The following is a 25,315-nucleotide window of genomic DNA, read 5'->3' on the forward strand; positions in this document are numbered from 1 at the left end:
GAAGAAATGAAGAAACCCAGGGTTAGTAGAAGGAAAGAAATCGTAAAAATTAGGGCAGAGATAAATGCAAAAGAAACAAAAGAGACCACAGCAAAAATCAACAAAGCCAAAAGCTGGTTCTTTGAGAAGGTAAATAAAATTGACAAACCACTAGCCAGACTCATCAAGAAACAAAGGGAGAAGAACCAAATCAATAAAATTAGAAATGAAAATGGTGAGATCACAAATGACAACACAGAAATACAAAGGATTATTAGAGAATACTATCAGCAATTATATGGCAATAAAATGAATAACCTGGAAGAAATGGACAAATTCCTAGAAAAGTACACCTTGCCAAAACTGAACCAGGAAGAAATAGAAAATCTGAACAGACCCATCACAAGCACGGAACTAGAGGAAGTAATCGGAAATCTTCCAGCAAACAAAAGCCCAGGTCCAGACGGCTTCACAGCTGAATTCTACCAAAAATTTAGAGAAGAGCTAACACCTATTCTACTCAAACTCTTCCAGAAAATTGCTGAGGAAGGGAAACTTCCAAACTCATTCTATGAGGCCACCATCACCCTAATCCCAAAACCTGGTAAAGATCCCACAAAAAAAGAAAACTACAGGCCAATATCACTGATGAACATAGATGCAAAAATCCTGAACAAAATTCTAGCAATCAGAATCCAACAACACATTAAGAAGATCATACATCATGACCAAGTGGGCTTTATCCCAGGAATGCAAGGATTCTTCAATATCCGCAAATCAATCAACGTAATACACCACATTAACAAACTGAAAAATAAAAGTCATATGATTATCTCAATAGATGCAGAGAAAGCCTTTGACAAAATACAACATCCATTTATGATAAAAACTCTCCAGAAAGTGGGAGTAGAAGGGACATATCTCAACATAATAAAAGCTATATGTGACAAACCCACAGCAAACATTATCCTCAATGGTGAAAAACTGAAAGCATTTCCCCTAAAGTCAGGAACAAGACAAGGGTGCCCACTCTCACCACTACTATTCAACATAGTTCTGGAAGTTTTGGCCACAGCAATCAGAGCAGAAAAAGACATAAAAGGAATACAGATTGGAAAAGAAGAAGTAAAACTTTCACTGTTCGCTGATGACATGATCCTCTACACAGAAAACCCTAAAGACTCTACCAGAAAACTACTAGAGCTAATCAGTGAATACAGTAAAGTTGCAGGATATAAAATCAACACACAGAAATCCCTTGCATTCCTATACACTAATAATGAGAAAATAGAAAGAGAAATTAAGGAAACTATTCCATTCACTGTTGCAACGAAAATAATTAAATACTTAGGAATATATCTACCTAAGGAAACAAAAGACTTGTACATAGAAAACTATAAAACACTAGTGAAAGTAATCAAGAGGACACTAATAGATGGAGAAATATACCGTGTTCGTGGATTGGAAGAATAAATATTGTGAAAATGAGTATACTACCCAAAGTAATTTATACATTCAATGCAATCCCTATCAAGCTACCAACGATATTTTTCACAGAACTAGAACAAATAATCTCACAATTTGTATGGAAATACAAAAAACCTCGAATAGCCAAAGCAATCTTGAAGAAGAAGAATGGAACTGGAGGAATTAACCTGCCAGACTTCAGGCTCTACTACAAAGCCACAGTCATCAAGACAGTATGGTACTGGCATAAAGACAGAAATATAGATCAATGGAACAAAATAGAAAGCCCAGAGATAAATCCACGCACCTATGGACACCTTATCTTCGACAAAGGAGGCAAGAATATAAAATGGACAAAAGACAGTCTCTTTAACAAGTGGTGCTGGGAAAACTGGTCAGCCACTTGTAAAAGAATGAAACTAGAACACTTCCTAACACCATACACCAAAATAAACTCAAAATGGATCAGAGAGCTAAATGTAAAACCAGATTCTATAAAACTCCTAGATGAGAACGTAGGCAAAACACTCTCTGACATAAATCACAGCAGGATCCTCCAAGACCCACCTCCCAGAATATTGGAAATAAAAGCAAAAATAAACAAATGGGACCTAATTAAAATCAAAAGCTTCTGCACAGCAAAGGAAATTATAAGCAAGATGAAAAGACAGCCTTCAGAATGGGAGAAAATAATAGCAAATGAAGCAACTGATAAAGGATTAATCTCCAAAATATACAAGCAGCTCCTGCAGCTCAATTCCAGAAAAATAAGTGACCCAATCAAAAAATGGGCCAAAGAACTAAACAGACATTTCTCCAAAGAAGACATCAAGATGGCTAACAAACACATTAAAAAATGCTCAACATCCCTCATAATCAGAGAAATGCAAATCAAAACCATAATGAGATACCATTTCACACCAGTCAGAATGGCTGCTATCCAAAAGTCTACATGCAATAAATGCTGGAGAGGGTGTGGAGAAAAGGGAACCCTCTTACACTGTTGGTGGGAATGCAAACTAGTACAGCCACTATAGAGAACAGTGTGGAGATTCCTCAAAAAATTGGAAATAGAACTGCCATATGATCCAGCAATCGCACTGCTGGGCATACACACCGAGGAAACCAGAATTGAAAGAGACACATGTACGCCAATGTTCATTGCAGCACTGTTTATAATAGCCAGGACATGGAAGCAACCTAGATGTCCATCTGCAGATGAATGGATAAGAAAGCTTTGGTACATATACACAACGGAGTATTACTCAGCCATTAAAAAGAATGCATTTGAATCAGTTTTAATGAGGTGGATGAAATTGGAGCCTATTATACAGAGTGAAGTAAGCCAGAAAGAAAAATATCAATACAGTATACTAACGCATATATATGGAATTTAGAAAGATGGCAACCTTAACCCTGTATGCTGCTGCTGCTGCTGCTAAGTCACTTCAGTCGTGTCTGACTCTGTGTGATCCCATAGATGGAAGCCCACCAGGCTCCCCTGTCCCTGGGATTCTCCAGGCAAGAACACTGGAGTGGGTTGCCATTTAAGGTATATAGAACAGTCTTTGGGACTCTGTGGGAGAGGGTGAAGGTGGGATGATTGGGGAGAACGGCATTGTAGCATGTATATTATCATATGTGACCAGTCCAGGTTTGATGCATGATACAGGATGCTTGGGGCGGGTGCACGGGGATGACCTGGAGGGAAGATATGGGGAAGAGGGAGGTAGGAGGGGGAGTTCAAGAAAGGGAACACATGTACACCTGGGGCGGATTCGTGTCAATGTATGGCAAAACCAACCAATATATTAATGTAAGGTAATTTGCCTCCAATAAAATAAATTAAAAAATAAAAAAAAATTATATCTGGCTGAGTTTTTCATGACATACCTAAAGTGCAATGTCAAGGCAAAATACAGTTGAAGCAATTTTATAAAGGCCCAAATAATACAAGTTTAGGTTTAAAGATTTCTGATCAGCCAGTTTAGTCACTCAGTTGTGTCCAACTCTTTTCAACCCCAAGGACTGCAGCACACCAGGCTTCCCTGTCCATCACCAACTCCCGAAGCCTATTCAAACTCATATCCATCATGTTGGTGATGCCATCCAACCATCTTACCCCCTGTCGTCCCCTTCTCCTCCTGCCTTCAATCTTTCCTAGCGTTAGGGTCTTTTCCAATGAGTGGGTTCTTCACATGAGGTGGCCAAAGTATTGAAGTTTCAGCTTCAGCATTAGTCCTTCCAATGAATTTTCAGAACTGATTTCCTTTAGGGCTGACTAGTTGGAACTCTTTGCAGTCCAAGGGACTCTTAAGAGTCTCCTCCAATACCACAGTTCAAAAGCATCAATTCTTCGGCACTCAGCTTTCTTTACAGTCCAACTCTCACATCCATACACAACTACTGGAAAAACCATTGCTTTGACTAAATGGAGCTTTGTTGGTAAAGTAATGTCTCTGCTTTTTAATATGCTATCTAGGTTGGTCATAACTTTTCTTCCAAGGAGCAAGCGCCTTTTAATTTCATGGCAGCAGTCACCATCTGCAGTGATTGTGGAGCCCAAAAAAATAAAGTCTCTCACTATTTCCATTGTTTCCCCATCTATTTGCCATGAAATGATGGGATTGGATGTCATTATCTTAGTTTTCTGAGTGTTGAGTTTTAAGCCAATTTTTTCACTCTCCTCTTTCATCAAGAGGCTCTTTAGTTCTTCTTTGTTTTCTGCCATAAGGGTGGTGTCATCTACATATCTGAGGTTATTGATATGTCTCCCGGCAATCTTGATTCCAGCTTGTGCTTCTTCTAGCCCAGCATTTCTCATGATGTACTCTGCATATAAGTTAAATAAGCAGGGTGACAATATATAGCCTTGACGTACTCCTTTTCCTATTTGGAACCAGTCTGTTGTTCCATGTCCAGTTCTAACTGTTGCTTCCTGACCTGCATACAGGTTTCTCAAGAGGTAGGTCAGGTGGTCTGGTATTCCCATCTCTTTCAGAATGTTCCACAGTTTGTTGTGATCCACACAGTCAAAGGCTTTGGCATAGTCAATAAAGCAGAAATAGATGTTTTTCTGGAACTCTATTGTTTTTATGATGATCTATCAGTTCAGTTCAGTTCAGTCGCTCAGTCGTATCTGACTTTCCGCGACCCCATGAATCACAGCACGCCAGGCCTCCCTGTCCATCACCAACTCCCAGAGTTCACTCAAACTCATGTCCACAGAGTCGGTGATGCCATCCAGTCATCTCATTCTCCGTCGTCCCCTTCTCCTCCCGCCCCCAACCTTTCCCAGCATCAGAGTCTTTTCCAGTGAGTCAACTCGTCGCATGAGGTGGCCAAAGTATTGCAGTTTCAGCTTTAGCATCAGTCCCTCCAGTGAACACCCAGGATTGATCTCCTTTAGAATGGACTGGTTGGATCTCCTTGCAGTATAAGGGACTCTCAAGAGTCTTCTCCAACACCACAGTTCAAAAGCAGCGATTCTTCGGCGATCAGCTTTCTATAGATGTTGGCAATTTGATCTCTGGTTCCTCTGACTTTCCTAAACCCAGCTTGAACATCTGCAAGTTCATGGTTCACGTACTATTGAAGCCTGGCTTGGAGAATTTTGATCATTGCTGTATTAGCATGTGAGATGAGTGCAATTATGTGGTAGTTTGAACATTCTTTGGCATTGCCTTTCTTTGGGATTGGAATGAAAACTTACCTTTCCAGTCCTATGGCCACTGGTAAGTTTTCCAAATTTGCTGGCATATTGAATGCAGCACTTTCACAGTATCATCTTTTAGGATTTGAAATAGCTCAACTGGAATTCCATCACTTTCACTAGCTTTGTTTGTAGTGATGATAGCCTGGCTTAATTTAGGACTAAAAATTATAAATCTACAGAATGGATAGGAGGTTTGCCCTTCAAGCAACTGCTATTAAATATTATGTCTTGTAACTTTTGATAAGATTTTGATAAGCAACTCTTCATAAATATTATTTCTTTTACATTCTGATAATATTCTGGTGAGCAAACAATTCAAGGTTGCCCCCCATGTTAAGCTAATTTGAAATAATTTGAGTGTAGACACTCTGTGCTGTCACTTTAGGGGTAGGGGTAATGTGCCTTCCATTTTTATATCTTACTTATCCTTTATAACAAAGCTGTAAACTGCCTATATCCAATGTCTTCACTTTCTCACGTGCATTATTTCCCTAATCTATGCAATATGGCTTCTGTCCCCTATAATGCCACTGAAACTACTCTCTTTTAAAAATATTTATTTGGCTGAGTTAGGTCTTAGTTGTGGAGCGTTGACTTAGTTGTCCCATGGCATGCAGGATCCTAGCTACCTGATCAGACCAGGGATCCAACCCGTACCTCCTACACTGGAAAGCAGATTCTTAATCATTGGACCAGCAGGGAAATCCCATGCCACTGAAATTATTCTTGCTAAATCACTAATATCTTTGTTTTGCCTCTTAGATATTTAACACCTACCCTCTAACCCTTCCTGTCCCCTGAAATTCTCCCCTCAACTTCTGTGACACAGATCTTTTCTAACAGCTCTGGGGCGTTACTTTTTTGAGCTTCACTTCTCCTACTCCTTAAATGTTTATGTTTCAGGACTCTCTCCATCCTCAGCCCTTTGCTTTTGTTACTTTATAAGACCTCACTGTGTGATCTCACTTAGTTTGTGGACCCAATTACAATTTATAATCATATGATTCTAAATTCTATTTGTAGGTGCCTCCCTGGTGGCCCAAAGGATGAGATGGTTGGATGGTATCATTGACTGAATGGACACGAGTTTGAGCAAATTCCGGGAGATACTGAAGGATAGGGAAGCATGGCATGCTGCAGTCCACAGGGTCACAAAGAGTCAGACACGATTTAGTGACTGAACGATAACAAACCCGGTGATCTAGTGGTTAAGAATCTGCTAGCCAATGTGGGGGACAGGGGTTCGATGTTCAATTCCTGGTCTAGGAAGACCCCATATGTCACAGAGCATGCACCACAACTACTGAGCCTACACTCTAGAGCCCCTTGAGCCACGACCACTGAGCCTGCATGCTGCAACCACTGAAGTCTGTGTGCCTAGAGCCTGTGCCCTGCAGTAAGAGAAGTCACCTCAATGAGAAGACTGCGCACTGCAATGAAGAGTAGCCCATGTTCGCTGCAACTAGAGAAAGCCCTTGAATAGCAATGAAGACCCAGCACAGACAAAAACTGAACAAACTTTTAAAAATAATAAATAAAGAAACTCTATTTGTAGCCTTTACCTCTCTGCCAGCTCCCAACCATACATCCAATGGTGTACCAAATATTTCCAACAAATTGTCACACAGGCACAACAAATCCAACATGTTCAAAAATGAAATCATCCTCTCTTCTTCCTTATCCCAATCTGCTACTCTTCCAATATTTCTTGTTCTAATCAGATATCCAGGCTTCTTCCCAGACTCATTCTTCTCTACATCAGTTCAGTTCAGTTCAGTCGCTCAGTCGTGTCCGACTCTCCGCGACCCCATGAATCACAGCACGCCAGGCCTCCCTGTCCATCACCAACTCCCGGAGTACACTCAAACTCATGTCCACAGAGTCGGTGATGCCATCCAGCCATCTCATTCTCCGTCGTCCCCTTCTCCTCCCGCCCCCAACCTTTCCCAGCATCAGAGTCTTTCCCAGTGAGTCAACTCGTCTCATGAGGTGGCCAAAGTATTGGAGTTTCAGCTTCAGCATCAGTCCCTCCAATGAACATCCAGGATTGATCTCCTTTAGAATGGACTGGTTGGATCTCCTTGCAGTATAAGGGACTCTCAAGAGTCTTCTCCAACACCACAGTTCAAAAGCATCGATTCTTCGGCGATCAGCTTTCTTCACAGTCCAACTCTCACATCCATACATGACCACGGGAAAAACCATTGCCTTGACTAGACGGACCTTGGTCGGCAAAGTAATGTCTCTGCTTTTTAATATACTATCAAGGTTGGTCATAACTTTCCTTCCAAGGAGTAAGCGTCTTTTAATTTCATGGCTGCAATCAGCATCTGCAGTGATTTTGGAGCCCAAAAAAACAAAGTCTGACACTGTTTCCATTGTTTTTCCATCTATTTCCCATGAAGTGATGGGACCAGACCTTACATCTAAAAGGTCATCAAGTTGTGTTACACTACTTGCTTAAATCCTTTGAATATGTGCCACCTACTCCAGTCCCAGTACCACTGCCTTAGTTCAGGTTCTTGCTATGCTATTTGTATGCCAAGAATACTTGAAAAATCTCATAACTCCCCTACCTCCAGAATGATCCCCTCTCTGGTTTATCCTCCAAATATTGCCAGATTTGTCTTCCTTAAAATGTGATTTCAAACCTCTGTTTAAATTCCTTTCTACATATGTTAATCTCCTTATCTTAGTTTAATTTATAAGGACCTTTATGGACTAGGCACTACTCATTTCTCTAGGCTTGTCTGCTTGCATGTTACACATACCTTTTTACATTTGTTATAGTATACTGTTTATAGTTCCAGGTATATACCTTGCTATTGACAGCTCTATGCTTCTGCATATGGCTATCCTGCCAAGAATATACAAGACTTAAAAATGTGTATTCTAAAGTTATAAATGTACAGGTTCAAATCCCTTCTCCACTGGGATTTAATTAATTGTACCATACCACTGAATGACCAAGAACAAGTTACTTAAGCCTCAATTTTCTCATCACTAAAAATGAAGTAACACTTTTCACTACCAAATACCACTGTCAAAAGAGTTAAAAAATATGTAAAGGCTTACTTCAGGGTTTTGCAGATGGTCCAACTGACCAGTATTTTATTTATTTATATGTTTACTTAGTTCAGTTCAGTTCAGTCGCTCGGTCGTGTCCGACTCTGCGCGACCCCATGAATCACAGCATGCCAAGCCTCCCTGTCCATCACCAACTCCCGGACTACACTCAAACTCATGTCCATCGAGTCGGTGATGCCATCCAGCCATCTCATTCTCTGTCGTCCCCTTCTCCTCCCGCCCCCAACCTTTCCCAGCATCAGAGTCTTTTCCAGTGAGTCAACTCGTCGCATGAGGTGGCCAAAGTATTGCAGTTTCAGCTTTAGCACCAGTCCTTCCAATGAACACCCAGGACTGATCTCCTTTACAATGGACTTGTTGGATCTCCTTGCAGTATAAGGGACTCTCAAGAGTTTTCTCCAACACCACAGTTCAAAAGCATCAATTCTTCAGCGATCAGCCTTCTTCACAGTCCAACTCTCACATCCATACATGACCATGGGAAAAACCATAGCCTTGACTAGACGGACCTTTGTTGGCAAAGCAATGTCTCTGTTTTTTAATATACTATCAAGGTTGGTCATAACTTTCCTTCCAAGGAGTAAGCGTCCTTTAATTTCATGGCTGCAATCAGCATCTGCAGTGATTTTGGAGCCCAAAAAAATAAAGTCTGACGCTGTTTCCACTGTTTTTCCATCTATTTCCCATGAAGTGATGGGACCAGATGCCATGATCTTTGTTTTCTTAGTTAATACACACTAAAGCTTTGAGTTTCAACTTAAAGCATTATCTCCAAGAAAACCTGATCCCGTAGATTGGTTATTGAATATCCTTTCTCTTTACTTTTATGACACTCAGAATGTATTTCTAAAAAATATGTATTATACTGCACTGATTTGCTTTCCGTCTTTCAGTTCAGTTCAGTCGCTCAGTCGTGTCCGACTCTCCGCGACCCCATGAATCACAGCACGCCAGGCCTCCCTGTCCATCACCAACTCCTGAAGTACACTCAAACTCATGTCCACAGAGTCGGTGATGCCATCCAGCCATCTCATTCTCCGTCGTCCCCTTCTCCTCCCACCCCCTACCTTTCCTAGCATCAGAGTCTTTTCCAGTGAGTCAACTCGTCGCATGAGGTGGCCAAAGTATTGGAGTTTCAGCTTTAGCATCAGTCCCTCCAATGAAGATCTCTTAAAAGACAGGATTATTTTTCTACTTTGTTGCATCAATGCCTACCAGAGTGACTGGGTATACAGAGTAGTGCACTGGTATACCCATACAGAGCAGATGTACAATAGCATTTTGCCATGGAACTGAATGATCAGGCCATTAAAAACACATCTAACATCCCAACACTAAGTTGAGAAGCTTTAACCAGAACAGGAAACTGGGCTTCCCTGGTGGCTCAGTGGTAAAGGATCCATCTCCCAGTACAGGAGATTCAGGATCGATCTCTGGGTCAGGAAGATCCCGGAGAAGGAAATGGCAACCCACTCCAGTATTTGTGCCTGGGAAATCCCGTGGACAGAAAAGACTAGCAGGCTACAGTCTATGGGGTTGCAGGATCGGACTCAACTTAGTGATTAAAAAACAACAATAACTAGTAAAGGACACTGGTATAGTCAAGCCTGGTAGAGTAATCTTCCAGGGTTTAATAGCAATGATCCAGGTATAGAGACGTTGTTTTTGATCCAAATACACAATTTCACAACAATTTTTTTCTGATTTTAGAATCAGGAAGCATCATAAAGTACAAATACAAATTATATATAGCCATTTATAAATGTTCTTTTTGGAACAGAATTACATTCTGTAATTAAATTCAAATTACACTGAAAAACAAAAAAAAATTATTTTGCAGAGTAGGTAAAATTATTCAGCAGAAAATTTCCTATGAGTTGGTGGGTTTCCATCACCAGTCAATTCTCAGCAAGGAAGTCATGGTGACAATAAACACGTAACTCAGACTTAACTGGAAATAATCATCTCAGATAAGAAAAACAAAACACTTTTACAAACTATGCCAAACACCTTCAGCCAAGTTCAAAAGCCATGACTGTCAACATCAATTTACTAAATTGAAATTTGAAAGTTAGGAGCAAAAATAAGGAAGTGCTTGAACCTGTCCTACAATATGGTAGAAAGAATCAAGTAAGATAATTTACAGGGCTTCCCAGGCAGTGCTAGCAGTAAAGAACCTGACTGCCAATGCAGGTTAGATATGAGACACAGATTTGATTCCTGGGTCAGGAAGATTCCCTGAAGGAGGTCATGGTAACCCATTCGAGTATTCTTGCTTGGAGAATCCCTTGGACAGAGGAGGCTGGCAGGCTGCAGTCGACAGGGTCGCACAGAGTTGGACATGACTGAAGTGACTCAACACACATGCATGCAAGATAATGTATGCAAGTGCTCTTGTAGACTGTAAAACTATACAAACATGAGTTATCACTACTGAAAACTTTATTTAAAAAGAAAAGCCTACATGCCCTAAAGCCCATGCTTCACATCAAGAGAAACCACCACAATGAGAGGCCCACATATGGCAACTAGAGAGGAGCCCCTGCCCCTGCTTGCTGCAACTACAAAGAAGCTGTGCAGAAACGAAGAACCAGCACAGCCAAACATTCTTTGACAAAACAAAAAAAAATTTCTTGTATTTTCATTATCTAAGAATTTATTTTTCCAAGAAAACCTTAATATTGTATATAGCAATAATGCATCTTACCAATTTTCTTTTTTTGTTGTCGACCAGCTGACTCTGTTATTGTTTCCTTCTTCTTTTCTACTGTAAACATAGTGAAATCATAAAAAATTAATTATTCATTACACTCAAGAAACAAAGACTATATTTTATCACAGCTGAACCAATGAAAGAAGCTTACAAGAAAGTTACACACTGACTTTGATGGTAGTCGTGATTAAGTTAACTGGTGTGCTCCCACACCTGCTGACAGTAAAAGGCAGACACAATATTCTAAGAATGTAACAGCAACATGGCAAACATCATTAATCAAATACCCAAAAAAGACTTCATAAAGACAAAGTCATAATCAAAACTGAGATGATCTTCAGGCCATTAGCTGAGACAGCCTTATGCAGAATCTAAGCACAATTTAAAATTCTGCTTCCTCCATTGAATATTCTTGCCTCCCCTATCAAAGATAAGGTGTCCATAGGTGCATGGATTTATCTCTGGGCTTTCTATTTTGTTCCATTGATCTATATTTCTGTCTTTATGCCAGTACCATACTATCTTGATGACTGTGGCTTTGTAGTAGAGCCTGAAGTCCGGCACGTTGTTTCCCCCAGTTCCATTCTTCTTTCTCAAGATTGCTTTGGCTATGCGAGGTTTTTTGTTCAATGGAGAAAAGACAATCTCTTTAACAAGTGGTGCTGGGAAAACTGATCAGCCACTTGTAAAAGAATGAAACTAGAACACTCCCTAACACCACACACAAAAATTAACTCAAAATGGATTAGAGAGCTAAATGTAAGACCAGAAACTATAAAACTCCTAGAGGAGAACATAGGCAAAACACTCTCCGACATAATCACAGCAGGATCCTCCATGACCCACCTCCCAGAATATTGGAAATAAAGGCAAAAATAAACAAATGAGACCTAATTAAAATTAAAAGCTTCTGCACAGCAAAGGAAATTATAAGCAAGGTGAAAAGACAGCCTTCAGAATGGGAGAAAATAATAGCAAATGAAGCAACTGATAAAGGATTAATCTCAAAAATATACAAGCAACTCTTGCCACTCAATTCCAGAAAAATAAACGACCCAATCAAAAAATGGGCCAAAGAACTAAACAGACATTTCTCCAAAGAAGACATACAGATGGCTAACAAACACATGAAAAGATGCTCAACATCCCTCATAATCAGAGAAATGCAAATTAAAACCACAATGAGGTACCATTTCACACCAGTCAGAATGGCTGCTATCCAAAAGTCTACAAGCAATAAACGCTGGAGAGGATGTGGAAAGAAGGGAACCCTCTTCCACTGTTGGTGGGAATGCAAACTAGTACAGCCACTATGGAGAACAGTGTGGAGATTCCTCAAAAAACTGGAAATAGAACTGCCATACGACCCAGCAATCCCACTGCTGGGCACACACACTGAGGAAACCAGAATTGAAAGAGACACATGTACTCCAATGTTCATTGCAGCACTGTTTATAATAGCCAGGATATGGAAGCAACCTAGATGTCCATCTGCAGATGAATGGATAAGAAAGCTGTGGTACATTTACACAATGGAGTACTACCTAGCAATTAAAAAGAATACATTTCAATTAGTTCTAATGAGGTGGATGAAACTGGAGCCTATTATACAGAGTGAAGTAAGCCAGAAAGAAAAACACCAATACAGTATATTAACACATAAGAGGATAACGATAACCCTGTAGACGAGACAACAGCAGAGACTTGGATGTGTGCAGCAGTCTTTTGGACTCTGTGGGAGAGGGCGAGGGTGGGATAATTTGGGAGAATGGATTGAAACATGTATATTATCATATGTGAAACGAATCTGACGTGGTTGGGGGCTCCCACCTCAACACTCTGTGGATTTAAGAGGCTGTTCCTTCCGGAAGTGTATAAATTAGCCTGGAATAGAACCTGCATGCTGAATTTACTAATTAAGAAATGAGAAACCCGAACTATAAAGGTGGCATAGAAATACAAGAAACTATTCTTAAGTAATCTTTTAAAACTTTGAACAGAGTTACAGATTTTACCATTTGTTATAAACTGGTATATATAATTTAACCAGAACCAAAAGAAAATTAGTATCGTGTGAATTCTGAAGCACTTTCAACATGCTGTAGGAATAATGTGGATTTTCTTGAGTTTTACACATTCATAAGTAAATGGTCTGTATCTCGTGCCTTTGTTGGTTTTCTGTGAGCTGTAGTTTCTGGGAAGTGAGCAGCTCTCATTCCTGTAACTCTTGTAATCCAGTCATTCGTGTGCCTCCTTCATGAGGATTTAGTGCGGCTGTGATGCCGTTATCCCTCTGATAGGAACTCTAACTCGGTGTAAAGCCCCAAAGGTCTATAACTTATTTTTATTTTATATTGTACTATATTTTATTTACAGTGTTGTGTCTGTTTCAGGTGTATAGCAAAGTAATACAGTCATATATATATATGAATTAACAAAAGCAGTTCCCGTCTTTTGATGGGGTGCTCATGGTTTATAACACAAATGGCATTATTTTGAGAGAGGGATAACTTAGGTATGGCATTGGGTTTTTTTCTTTTTGCAGCCTGAGGCAGTTGTAAAATAATTTAATGTAGCTTTTTACAACTGTGTATTCTATAGTATTTTTTCATTTGGTGAAATTTTAACTGTTAATGTTTTTGGCATTGTGCTTTGTACCATTTATTAAGTAAAAATTTTAAAATAAAATAAAATTCTGCTTCCTCAGGTGATTAATTGCAGTTCCGGTCTCAAATTCACTACAGAAAATGGGCATTCACTCATTCAGTTATTCTCTGCCAAAGTAATAGGCACCATTCTAGGTAGATAAAAAGATAAACACGATCCTTGCCATCTAAAAAGCAATCTAGTGAGGGCATATAATCAAATAACAATTACAGTATAGAATGCGCAGGGTAGGAAGACCAGGAGAGTCAAAACAGCTAGGATGAACACTTCCTGAGACTTTTCAAATATGACAATAGAGTGAGTTTTGGGAGAACAATGTAACGTATTTGTATTTTATGTTTACTATCTTTAATCACCTATGGAGCTTCCCTAGTGGCTCAGATGGTAATGAATTTGCCTCCAATGCAGGAGACCCAGGTTCCATCCCTGGGTCAGGAAGATTCCCTGGAGAAGAACTACCTGTCAATAGACTAGCAATATATACAGTAAAACCTTTATTTACATTATTTGCTTCTTATAGTATCTTAGTATACTTCCTTTACTAGCACATGGTACAGTATATATATTATTTCTAAAAGTTGCATTAAAGAGAATTGCAGCTAGGAATCTTTCCCTTACTATATTAAGTATGCTGCTTGACTTTTAAAAGCAAAATTGGCGTTACTCCTTTATCAGAGATGTAAAATTTAATTTAACTCCACAATTACAAATAAAATGGTAAATTCTGACTAAAATAAAACCTGAGTGTGTATGTAAATATATACATTGGGTGTCTAAGTGATAGGCACTATTCCAGGTAGATAAAAAGAAAAAGATGACATATATAGGGAGAGAAAAACAGAGATGTAGAATGAACTACTAGTGTGAGATCATAAAAGAGTCATATTGTACAAGATGTTACAGAAACAAAAAATATTTCTCCTCACCCCAGAAGGACTATAACACAACTACTTGGCATTTAACCATGGCTGCATAAAAACTGGAGGAAACAAATCAGAAGGCTAGAAAACAGAAACATAAGATGATACTATGACCATTAACCTGATCTTCTAGCACCGTGGATCAAGACTAGATAAATCCTCTCCAGGGATAATACAAGGTTTTCTTTAAATTCACAAAGTTACAAAGGAACTCTAAGAAATGGAGATATCAGAGTTGACAAAAAAAAGATGTCTACTATGAAATATATTTTTGCCTATGACCTGGTATTACTGCATTCTGAATTCCATAGCTGTCAAACAGTTTATAAATTACTCGAAAAGCTTTATCATGTTTCACTGTAAACCAAAGAAATACTTCATACATTACAATAATTTGTACTTAATAAATGTTCTCAAATAATTTTGTTACAAGAATCCTTATTATTTAATCTTTCTCATTTATTGAATTGTTCTTTCATCAGTCTATATTATACAACAATGAAAAAAGACTGACTGACATTTAGAGCACACTCATCTAGAGACCACCTGAATCAAACAACTTGGTACCTTTAAAAAAGCATCTTTCAACAGGGATGTCTACCACAGTAGCACAGTTTTCTAGACAACATCAGTATTCTCCAAATAATGCCTAAGATCAGATCTGCACAAGATGAGGATTTGAATCTGTGATTGAAATCTATTTATATTTCATATTCCTCAAAAGCGCAACAAACCTTTTTTTGGGAGATTTTAATTATTTTAGTCTTTTACATTTTGAGTCTGTGCTCAAAACATAAAACCACTTTATTACAGAAAAAGAGCAGATGAAACAGCAAGGCCTCCTTTCAGTTTGGTTTATTACTATTGATTTGTTTGTTTGAAATGTGTGAAAATACACTTAGTCATCTTAAATTTATTTTGAGCTATAAAAGTCCAAAATGGATTAATTGATTCAAAACTGTCTCAACAGAAAATTTCTACTTTTCAACTGTGGCTGCATACTTATTAATACTTATACAGGATTTTTGTTTGGCAAAGCCTTTGACTGTGTGGATCACAATAAACTGTGGAAAATTCTGAAAGAGATGGGAATACCATACCACCTGACCTGCCTCTTGAGAAATCTGTATGCAGGTCAGGAAGCAACAGTCAGAACGGGACATGGAACAACAGCCTGGTTCCAAATAGGAAAAGGAGTACGTCAAGGTTGTATATCGTCACCTGCTTATTTAACTTATATGCAGAGTACATCATGAGGAACGCTGGGCTGAAAGAAGCACAAGCTGGAATCAAGATTGCCCGGAGAAAAATCAATAACCTCAGATATGCAGCATAGAAGGCAATGGCAAGCCACTCCAGTACTCTTGCCTAGAAAACCCCATGGATGGAGGAGCCTGGTAGGCTGCAGTCCATGGGATCACTATGAGTCGGACATGACTGAGCGACTTCACTTTCACACATGGAGAAGGAAATGGCAACCCACTCCAGTGTTCTTGCCTGGAGAATCCCAGGGACGGGGGAGCCTGGTAGGCTGCTGTCTATGGGGTCATACAGAGTCGGACACGACTGAAGTGACTTAGCAGCAGCAGATATGCAGATGACACTACCCTTATGGCAGAAAGTGAAGAGGAACTCAAGAGCCTCTTGAGGAAACTGAAAGAGGAGAGTGAAAAGGTTGGCTTGAAGCTCAACATTCAGAAAACGAAGATCATGGCAACTGGTCCCATCACTTCATGGGAAATAGATGAGGAAACAGTGGAAACAGTGTCAGACTTTATTTTTTTTGGGCTACAAAATCACTGCAGATGCTGATTGCAGCCATGCAATTAAAAGACGCTTACTCCTTGGAAGGAAAGTTACGACCAACCTAGATAGCATATTAAAAAGCAGAGACATTACTTTGCCAACAAAGGTCCATCTAGTCAGGGCTATGGTTTTTCCAGTGGTCATTTATGGATGTGAGAGTTGGGCTGTGAAGAAAGTTGATTGGCAAAGAATTGATGCTTTTGAACTGTGGTGCTGGAGAAGACTCTTGAGAGTCCCTTGGACTGCAAGGAGATTCAACCAGTCCATTCTAAAGGAGATCAATCCTGGGTGTTCATTGGAAGGACTGATGCTAAAACTGAAACTCCAATACTTTGGCCACCTCGTGCAATGAGTTGACTCATTGGAAAAGACTCTGATGCTGGGAAGGATTGGGGGAGGGAGGAGAAGGGGACGACAGAGAATGAGATGGCAGGATGGCATCACCAACTCTGTGGACATGAGTTTGAGTGAAGTCCGGGAGTTGGTGATGGACAGGGAGGCCTGGCGTGCTGTGATTCATGGGGTCGCAAAGAGTTGGACACGACTGAGTGACTGAACTGAACTGAAAGTTGTAAATGGGCTTCCTTGGTGGCTCAGCTGTAAAGAATTGGTCTGCCAATGCAGGAGACATGAATTAGATCCCTGGGTCAGGAAGATCCCCTGGAGAAGAGATCAGCGACCCAACCAGTATTCTTGACTGGGAAAATCCCATGGACAGAGGAACCTGGCAGGCCACAGTTAATGGGGTCGCAAAGAGTCGGACACGACTTAGAGACTAAATCACCACCACCACCAACAAAGCTGTGAATAGATTAGATTTTTATTTAAGTTTGAAATATCACATAGTAAGTATTTTAACAGTCCACAAGTTGGTGATCATCCAGTGAGAGTTGTCACTGAAAAACATTTTTAAAATACCACAGTAAAACACTCATTTAAAGTGTCAGTCATCCTGTAGTTTTAAAGATAAGCAAGGTTCTTATGATTGCCCCGCACTTTCCCATTTCCTTCATTTCAAAGAAAAACCACTTTTACCTCTTTCAGCTGACTGTTTTGGTATTTACTCCTATATCATTTTTTTTTTTTTTTGGCAGAGCCATGCAGCAGGTCAGTTCCCCAACCAGGGGCTGAACCTGGGGCCATAGCAGTGGGAACGCCCATAAAGTTGTGTGTGTGTGTGTTTGTGTGTGTGTTTTAACTTCTGTGTCTTGAAATATCATAAAACCCATTGTCATAGTTGTAATTTTGGTTAAATGTGAGTTCAACATTTACAAAATTATGACTGTGAAAATACTGTTCACAGGTGATTTACACAGGAAACTATGATGATTCTTTCCTTCTTGCAAGTTTTCCCCAGATTTATGTCATTTTAAAATTTGTTCAATTGTCTCCATCCGTTCCGTTCCGTTCCGTTCAGTCGCTCAGTCGTGTCTGACTCTTTGCGACCCTGTGGACTGTAGCCTACCAGGCTTCTCCTTCCATGGGATTCTCCAGGGAAGAATACTGGAGTGGGTTACCATTTCCTTCTCCATACTTATCACTAATTCAGCCCCAAATTCTTGGCTAGCTGTCTTCATCTTTCCAATATAAAATCAGATCATTAGGAATTATAAGTTTTTCTAAAGAAGTTTCTCCTAGCATCTTCTAACAAGCTCAGTATGGAGCAAACCTGACATTCTTAAGCATGTCAGATCTAAATCTGCCTTCACCATTGTCCAGCGGATTCCCTTTACTGGAAACCTATGTTGGTGTTTCTATTTCCTGGAGTTCATATCTTCTTTTTCTGGTTTACTCATTTGTTTTGAGGTAGAGTATTTTCCAATAGTTTGCTGAGATAAAAAACTTTAAGACCTTGTGTATCTGGTAATTTTCTCAAAGGATCCTTTATGTCCAGTTCAATCCAGTCACTCAGTTGTGTCCGACTCTTTGCAACCTCATAGACTGCAGCACACCAGGCCTCCTTGTCCATCAACTCCCGGAGCTTGCCCAAACTCATGTCCATCGAGTTGGTGATGCCATCCGACTATCTCATCCTCTGTCGTCCCCTTCTCCACCTGCCTTCAATCTTCCCCAGCATCAGGGTCTTTTCCAATGAGTCGGTTCTTTGAATCAGATGGCCAAAATATTGGAGTTTCAGCTTCAGCATCAGTCCTTCCAATGAATATTCAGGACTGATTTCCTTTAGGATCGACTGGTTTGATCTTGTAGTTCAAAGGACTCTCAAGAGTCTTCTCCAACAATCACATTTCAAAAGCGTCAATTCTTCGATGCTCAGCTTTTTTTATGGTCCAACTCTTACATCCACACATGACTACTGGAATATGTTTTTATTTCTGCCATTTCCATGTGATTCTTTCTTAGAGTTTCCATCTCCTGAAAATCCCCATCTGTTCATGCATGTTGTCTACCTTTTCTACCAGATGCTATAACATGCCAATCATAGTTATGTACAAGTTCTATACCTGGGCCATCTCTAAACTTGGTCCCTACAAACTTTTCTTGCCTTGATCCATACCATTCTGAACAGAGAATGTCAGAAGGGCTTGTTTGCAATGAAGACATTTGGTTAAAGAGGGAATTTATCTTATTTCTTCCTGTTACGAATATCTAGAAAAAGGTATCTACGCCCCTTCACTGTATACTTCACTCTTCATGGTAAACTCTATACAGAGCAAGCAATCATAAGTTTCAACTGATCGTATAAATGAAAATAACACATGCTCACTGAGTTTTTGTGTTTTATTTTTAATTGAAGTATAGTTGATTTACAATGCTGTGTGAATTTCTGGTATACAGCAAAGTGATTCAGTTCTTTTTCAGATTCTTTTCCATTACAGTTTACAAGATATTGAACAGTTTCCTGTGCTATACACTAGGACCTTTTGTTTATCTATTTTATATATACTTCTAATCCCAAACTCTTCATTTACTCCTCCCCTCCCCTTCCCCTTTGGTAACTATAAATTTGTTTTCTATGTCTGTGCATGCTCACCGAGTTTTTATAAAGTAGAGGACATAAGACCATAAAAAATACCAAGAGACTTTCTAATCACTGTCAACCAACCTTATACTTATCTTCAAAGAAAGAACATTAGTCAATTACATTAAAAAATACAACTATGGAAGCTTTGCCTGGCAACTATACTACTTTGAATTCAGGTGTCAGGTGAAGGAGACAATGTTTGTAATACAGATAACTACTATAAACAAGGTAATTAATTGTGGACACTAAGAAATCCCAAAATCTATAGAGTAAATTCATGTAAGTATTTAAGATATGAGAATACTGATCTAAACAAATTCAAAGTTAAATGTGTTTTATATTTCATAAGACTACTTCATGATACATATGACATGAAGAAATTTGTCTATGGATGCTGCTACATGCTGGCTAACTAGTTTATGATCAGAGCAGAACAATTTCTCACAAAGAATATATGTGGTGTTATGTTACAGAAATAGTTTATTCTTTAATATATTCAACCCACTTTTATCAAGCATTGAGAGAGCTAAGGCTTAGGTAGGTTGATAGGGAGTCTGGGGCCCTCAAGGAGGAAGAGATCTGGGTTTTCAAGGAGGAGAAAAGGACAAACATTTTTTTCTACATTGCTTTGTGTTAGTCAATATAACAATGAGGACATGTTTCTCCTTAAGAAGAACCTTCTGACTAACCTTGTTATCTTAAGATGTACATTGTGGGAGTGGGTCTGGTAAGACCTTTCTATTGTTAGCTCTAATCTTGTTAACTTTAAGATGTATGTTGTGGGAGTGGGTGGTAAAAGTATATAAGGCCTTGATAAGACTAGTAGTGAGTGGCTGCACTCTCCAATCCCCTTCTGATGTCTCTGTCAGAAGCTTTCTCTGTCCCTTTAATACTTCCAATAAAACTCCTACAAAAAAGCTCTTGAGTGATCAAGCCCAGGTCCCGAAGCTAAATATTCTTCAGAGATCACAAATCCAACATTGTTCACCATAAGCTATCAGCATCAAATCTATGTCAGGCACTGTGTGTACTAGAGATACAATGGCCTTTGCTCTCATAGAAATTATAGTTTAGTTGGGGAGAGGACATTATTCAAACAATAATAACCATACACAGATAAAATTATAATTATGACAAGTTCTCTAAGGAGAAGTAGCTGTAGAAATTAGGGATCATTATAGGGGAGACTAAATAAGGCTTTGAGATCTGAAGAATGAGTAGGAGTTCATTATATAAAATGGGAAAGAAAAATTATCCCAGAGGAAAAAGTAGTACAAAAGCCCAACTACATAGTAAGAAAAAGCAAAATTAGTTCAGACGATGGCTAGAGAAAGAGTAGGGAAAAACATGATACAGATGTGGTCAGAGAGGAGACAGGGAGGCACATGACCATGATAGACTTTGTAGGCCACACCTTTGTCCTCAAAGCAATGGGAAAAAATTGAGAGTTTTAAGAAGGAAAAGTAACATAATCACATTTGTATTTTGAAAAATTACTCCAGGTGTTTCTGTATGGAGGAGATCTGAGCAGCAGCAGGTAGACAGTGAGGAAGCTGTCCCAGTAGACTAAATGAGACTTGATGGAAGTTTGGACTCGATGATGCTGGCGGAAGTGAAGAGATGTGCAAAGACTGAAAACAATCCAGAAGGACAGTAAAGCATCAGGGCTTGACAATGGACTGCACATACAGGGGGACAGGAGAAAGTATCGGAATCAACAAGTATTTATTAGACAGTAAGCATGTGCCAACCACTGTTCTAGGTGTACAGCATAAATCAGCACACAAAAACGATTAAAAAAATAAAACCATCCTGCTCCAGTGAAGTATCATTTTAGCAGATGACTCAAAACAAAACAGAGCAGGATAAAGTAGTTGAGTAGCAGTGGTAGAGGAGGTAAGCTGACTGCAGTTTTAAATAGGGTGGCCAAGTTAAGACTTGCTGAGGTGAGCTTTAAACAAAGATTTAAAGAAGATATGAAGATATGGGCTTCCCTGGAACCTCAGGTGGTAAAGAATCTGCCTGCAATGCAGAAGACTCCAGTTCAATTCCTGGGTCAGGAAGATCCCCTATAGAAGAGATAGGTTACTCACTCCAGTATTCTTCGGTTTCTCTGGTGGCTTAGTTGGTAAAGAATCCACCTGCAATGCGGGAGACCTGGGTTTGATCTCTGGGTTGGGAAGATCCCCGGGAGGAGGGCATGGCAACCCACTCCAGTATTCTTGTCTGGAGAATCCCCATGGACAGAGGAGCCTGGCGGGCTACAGTCCATGGGGTTGCAGAGTTGGACATGACTCAGCGACTAAGCACACATGAGGATTAGGTAAGCAGATTTGATAGGGAAGAACATCCTAGGTAGAGGGCACAGCCATTAGAAAGGTCCTGACATAGGAGTGAGGCTGACGTGTAGTGAGGAACAGCAACAGGTCAGTGAGGGTGGGCACAGTGAGTGAGAGGGAAAGAAGCTCAGAGCTGAAACTTGGGACCTCTGTAAAAACTCTGTGGTTTTTTCCTTAGTAAAATGGGACACTATCACAGAGTTATGAGTAGGGGAGGGACATGAACTGATACACTACAAAAAAGGATTATTCTGGTTGCTATCTTGGGAACAGACTACAGGGAAACAGGAACATTTGTTCGAGGCTATCATAATAATTCATGCAAAGGATGATGGCAGCTTAGACTCTGGTAGTTAGCAATGGAAATGATGTAAAGTGGTCAGGCTGTGGATATATCTGAAGGCAGGCCAACAGTACTGGATGTGGCTGTGAGAGAAAAGTTAAAGATAACAACAGGAGGATTATGTCCTGAACAACTGGAGGGACAGTATTACCACTGACCAAGATTGTGAAGATAACATACATAATAGGCTTAGAAGCGAGGAATAAGAGTTCAATTTGGACAGGTTGCATTTAGGATGATTATCAGACATTCCAGTAGAATTAACAAGTTCATAATTGGATATCTGAATCTTGCATTAAGGATAAAAGACTAAGGACATATATTTGGAGCTCCACGGCAAATAGAGCACATAAATGAGTTTATTAAAAGAGTTAGTACACACACTGGTCAGAATGGCTACTATCAAAAAGTCTACAAATGATAAATTCTGGAGAGGGTGCGGAGAAACAGGAACCCCCTAACACTGTTGGTGGGAATGCAAACTAGTACAGCCACTATGGAGAACAGTGTGGAGATTCCTTAAAAAACTGGAAATAGAACTGCCATCAGTTCAGTTCAGTTCAGTCACTCAGTCGTGTCCGACTCTTTGCGACCCCATGAATCACAGCACGCCAGGCCTCCCTGTCCATCACCAACCCCCGGAGTCCACCCAAACCCGTGTTCATTGAGTTAGTGATGCCATCCAACCACCTCATCATCTGTCGTCCCCTTCTCCTCCTGCCCTCATTCTTTCCAGCATCAGGGTCTTTTACAAGGAATCAATTCTTTGCATCAGGTGGCCAAAGTATTGGAGTTTCAGCTTTAGCATCAGTCCTTCCAATGAACACCCAGGACTGATCTCCTTTAGAATGGACTGGTTGGATCTCCTTGCAGTCCAAGGGACTCTCAAGAGTCTTCTCCAGCACCACAGTTCAAAAGCATCAATTCTTTGGTGCTCAGCTTTCTTTATAGTCCAACTCTCACATCCATACATGACTACTGGAAAAACCATAGCCTTGACTAGACAATCCAGCAATCCCACTGCTGGGCATACACATGGAGGAAGACAGAATTGAAAAAGACATGTGTACCCCAATGTTCATCACAGCACTGTTTACAATAGCTAGAACATGGAAGCAACCTAAATGTCCATCCGCAGATGAACGGATAAGAAAGATGTGGTACATATACACAATAGAATATTACTCAGCTATTAAAAAGAATGCATTGGAATCAGTTCTAACGAGGTGGACGAAACTGGAACTTATAGAGTGAAGTAAGTCAGAAAGAAAAAAACCAATACAGTATATTAACGGATTTTTATGGAATTTAGAAAGATGCTAACGATGACCCTATATGCGAGACAGCAAAAGAGACACAGATTTAAAGAACAGACTTTGGACTCTGTGGGAGAAGGCAAGCGTAGGATGATTTGAGAGAATAGCATTGAAACATGTATATTACCATATGTGAAAGAGATCACCAGTCCAGGTTTGATGCATGAGACGGGGTGCTCAGGGCTGGTGCACTGGAATGACCCTGAGGGATGGGCTGGGGAGGGAGGTGGGACCAGGGTTCAGGATAGGGGACACATGTATACCCATAGCTGACTCATGTCAATGTATGGAGAAGACTCTTGAGAGCCCCTTGGATTGCAAGGAGATCGAACCAGTCCATTCTGGAGGAGATCAATCCTGGGTGTTCATTGGAAGGACTGATGCTAAAGCTGAAACTCCAATACTTTGGCCGCCTCATGCAATGAGTTGACTCACTGGAAAAGACTCATGCTGGGAGGTATTGGGGGCAGGAGGAGAAGGGGACGACAGAGAATGAGATGGCTGGATGGCATCACCGACTCGACGAACATGAGTTTGAGTGAACTCTGGGAGTTAGTGATGGACAGGGAGGCCTGGTGTGATATGATTCATGGGGTCGCAAAGAGTCGGACACGACTGAACTGAACTGAACTGATGGCAAAAACCACTACAATATTGTAGTAGTAGTGAAAGTCACTCAGTCCTGTCCGACTCTTGCGACCCCATGGACTGTAGCCCGTAAGGTTCCTCTGTCCATGGGATTCTCCAGGCAAGAATACTGGAGTGGGTTGCCATTTAACCTCCAATGAAGATAAAAAAAAAAAAAAAAGAATAAGTACAGAAGTTGTGGTACATACACACAATGGAATATTCAGTTCTGTTCAGTTCTGTTCAGTTCAGTCGCTCAGTCGTGTCCGACTCCTATGGTTTTTAACCCATGGTCATGTATGGATGTGAGAGTTGGACTGTGAAGAAAGCTGAGCACCGAAGAATTGATGCTTTTGAACTGTGGTGCTGGAGAAGACTCTTGAGAGTCCCTTGGACTGCAAGGAGATCCAACCAGTCCATTGTAAAGGAGATCAATCCTGGGTGTTCATTGGAGGGACTGATGCTAAAGCTGAAACTCCAATACTTTGGCCACCTCATGTGACGAGTTGACTCACTGGAAAAGACTCTAATGCTGGGAAAGGTTGGGGGTGGGAGAAGAAGGGGACGACAGAGAATGAGATGGCTGGATGGCATCACCGACTCGATGGACATGAGTTTGAGTGAACTCCGGGAGTTGGTGATGGACAGGGAGGCCTGGCGTGCTGTGATTCATTACTCAGCCATAAAAAGGAATGCATTTGAGTCAGTTCTGATGAGGTGGATAAAACTAGAACCTGTTAAACAGAGTCAAGTGAGTCAGAAAGAGAGAGATGGGAATATCAGACCACCTGACCTGCCTCTTGAGGAACCTGTATGCAGGTCAGGAAGCAACAATCAGAACTGTACATGGAACAACAGATTGGTTCCAAATAGGAAAAGGAGTAGGTCAAGGTTGTATATTGTCACCCTGCTTATTTAACTTATATGTAGAGTATATCATGAGGAACGCTGGGCTGGAAGAAGCACAAGCTAGAATCAAGATTGCCAGGAGAAATATCAATAACCTCAGATATGTAGATGACACCACCCTTATGACAGAAAGTGAAGAGGAACTCAAAATCCTCTTGATGAAAGTGAAAGAGGAGAGTGAAAAGGTTGGCTTGAAGCTCAACATTCAGAAAACAAAGATCATGGCATCTGGTCCCATCACTTCATGGCAAATAGATGGGAAAACTGTGGAAACAGCGTCAGACTTTATTTTTTTGGGCTCCATAATCACTGCAGTACTCTTGCCTGGAAAATCCCACGGATGGAGGAGCCTGGTAGGCTGCAGTCCGTGGGGTGCTAAGGGTCGGACACGACTGAGCGACTTCACTTTCACTTTTCACTTTCCACTTTCACACACTGGAGAAG

General features: G+C 40.3%; 1 protein-coding gene across 1 annotated transcript in view; it reads right to left on the bottom strand.

Annotated features, from left to right (window-relative positions):
• TMCO1 (transmembrane and coiled-coil domains 1) overlaps window positions 1-25,315 on the bottom strand; it is an 81,778-nt gene that overhangs the window by 53,165 nt on the left and 3,298 nt on the right. Inside the window, exon 3 of the mRNA XM_055401837.2 lies at window positions 10,956-11,015. Coding sequence (XP_055257812.1) covers window positions 10,956-11,015 — 60 coding nt within the window. The remainder of the gene's footprint in view (window positions 1-10,955; window positions 11,016-25,315) is intronic.

This window comes from Moschus berezovskii, chromosome 4, assembly GCF_049115385.1.
Source record: "Moschus berezovskii isolate FMDL1 chromosome 4, NW_MosBer_1.0, whole genome shotgun sequence".
Taxonomy (NCBI): Eukaryota; Metazoa; Chordata; class Mammalia; order Artiodactyla; family Moschidae; genus Moschus; species Moschus berezovskii.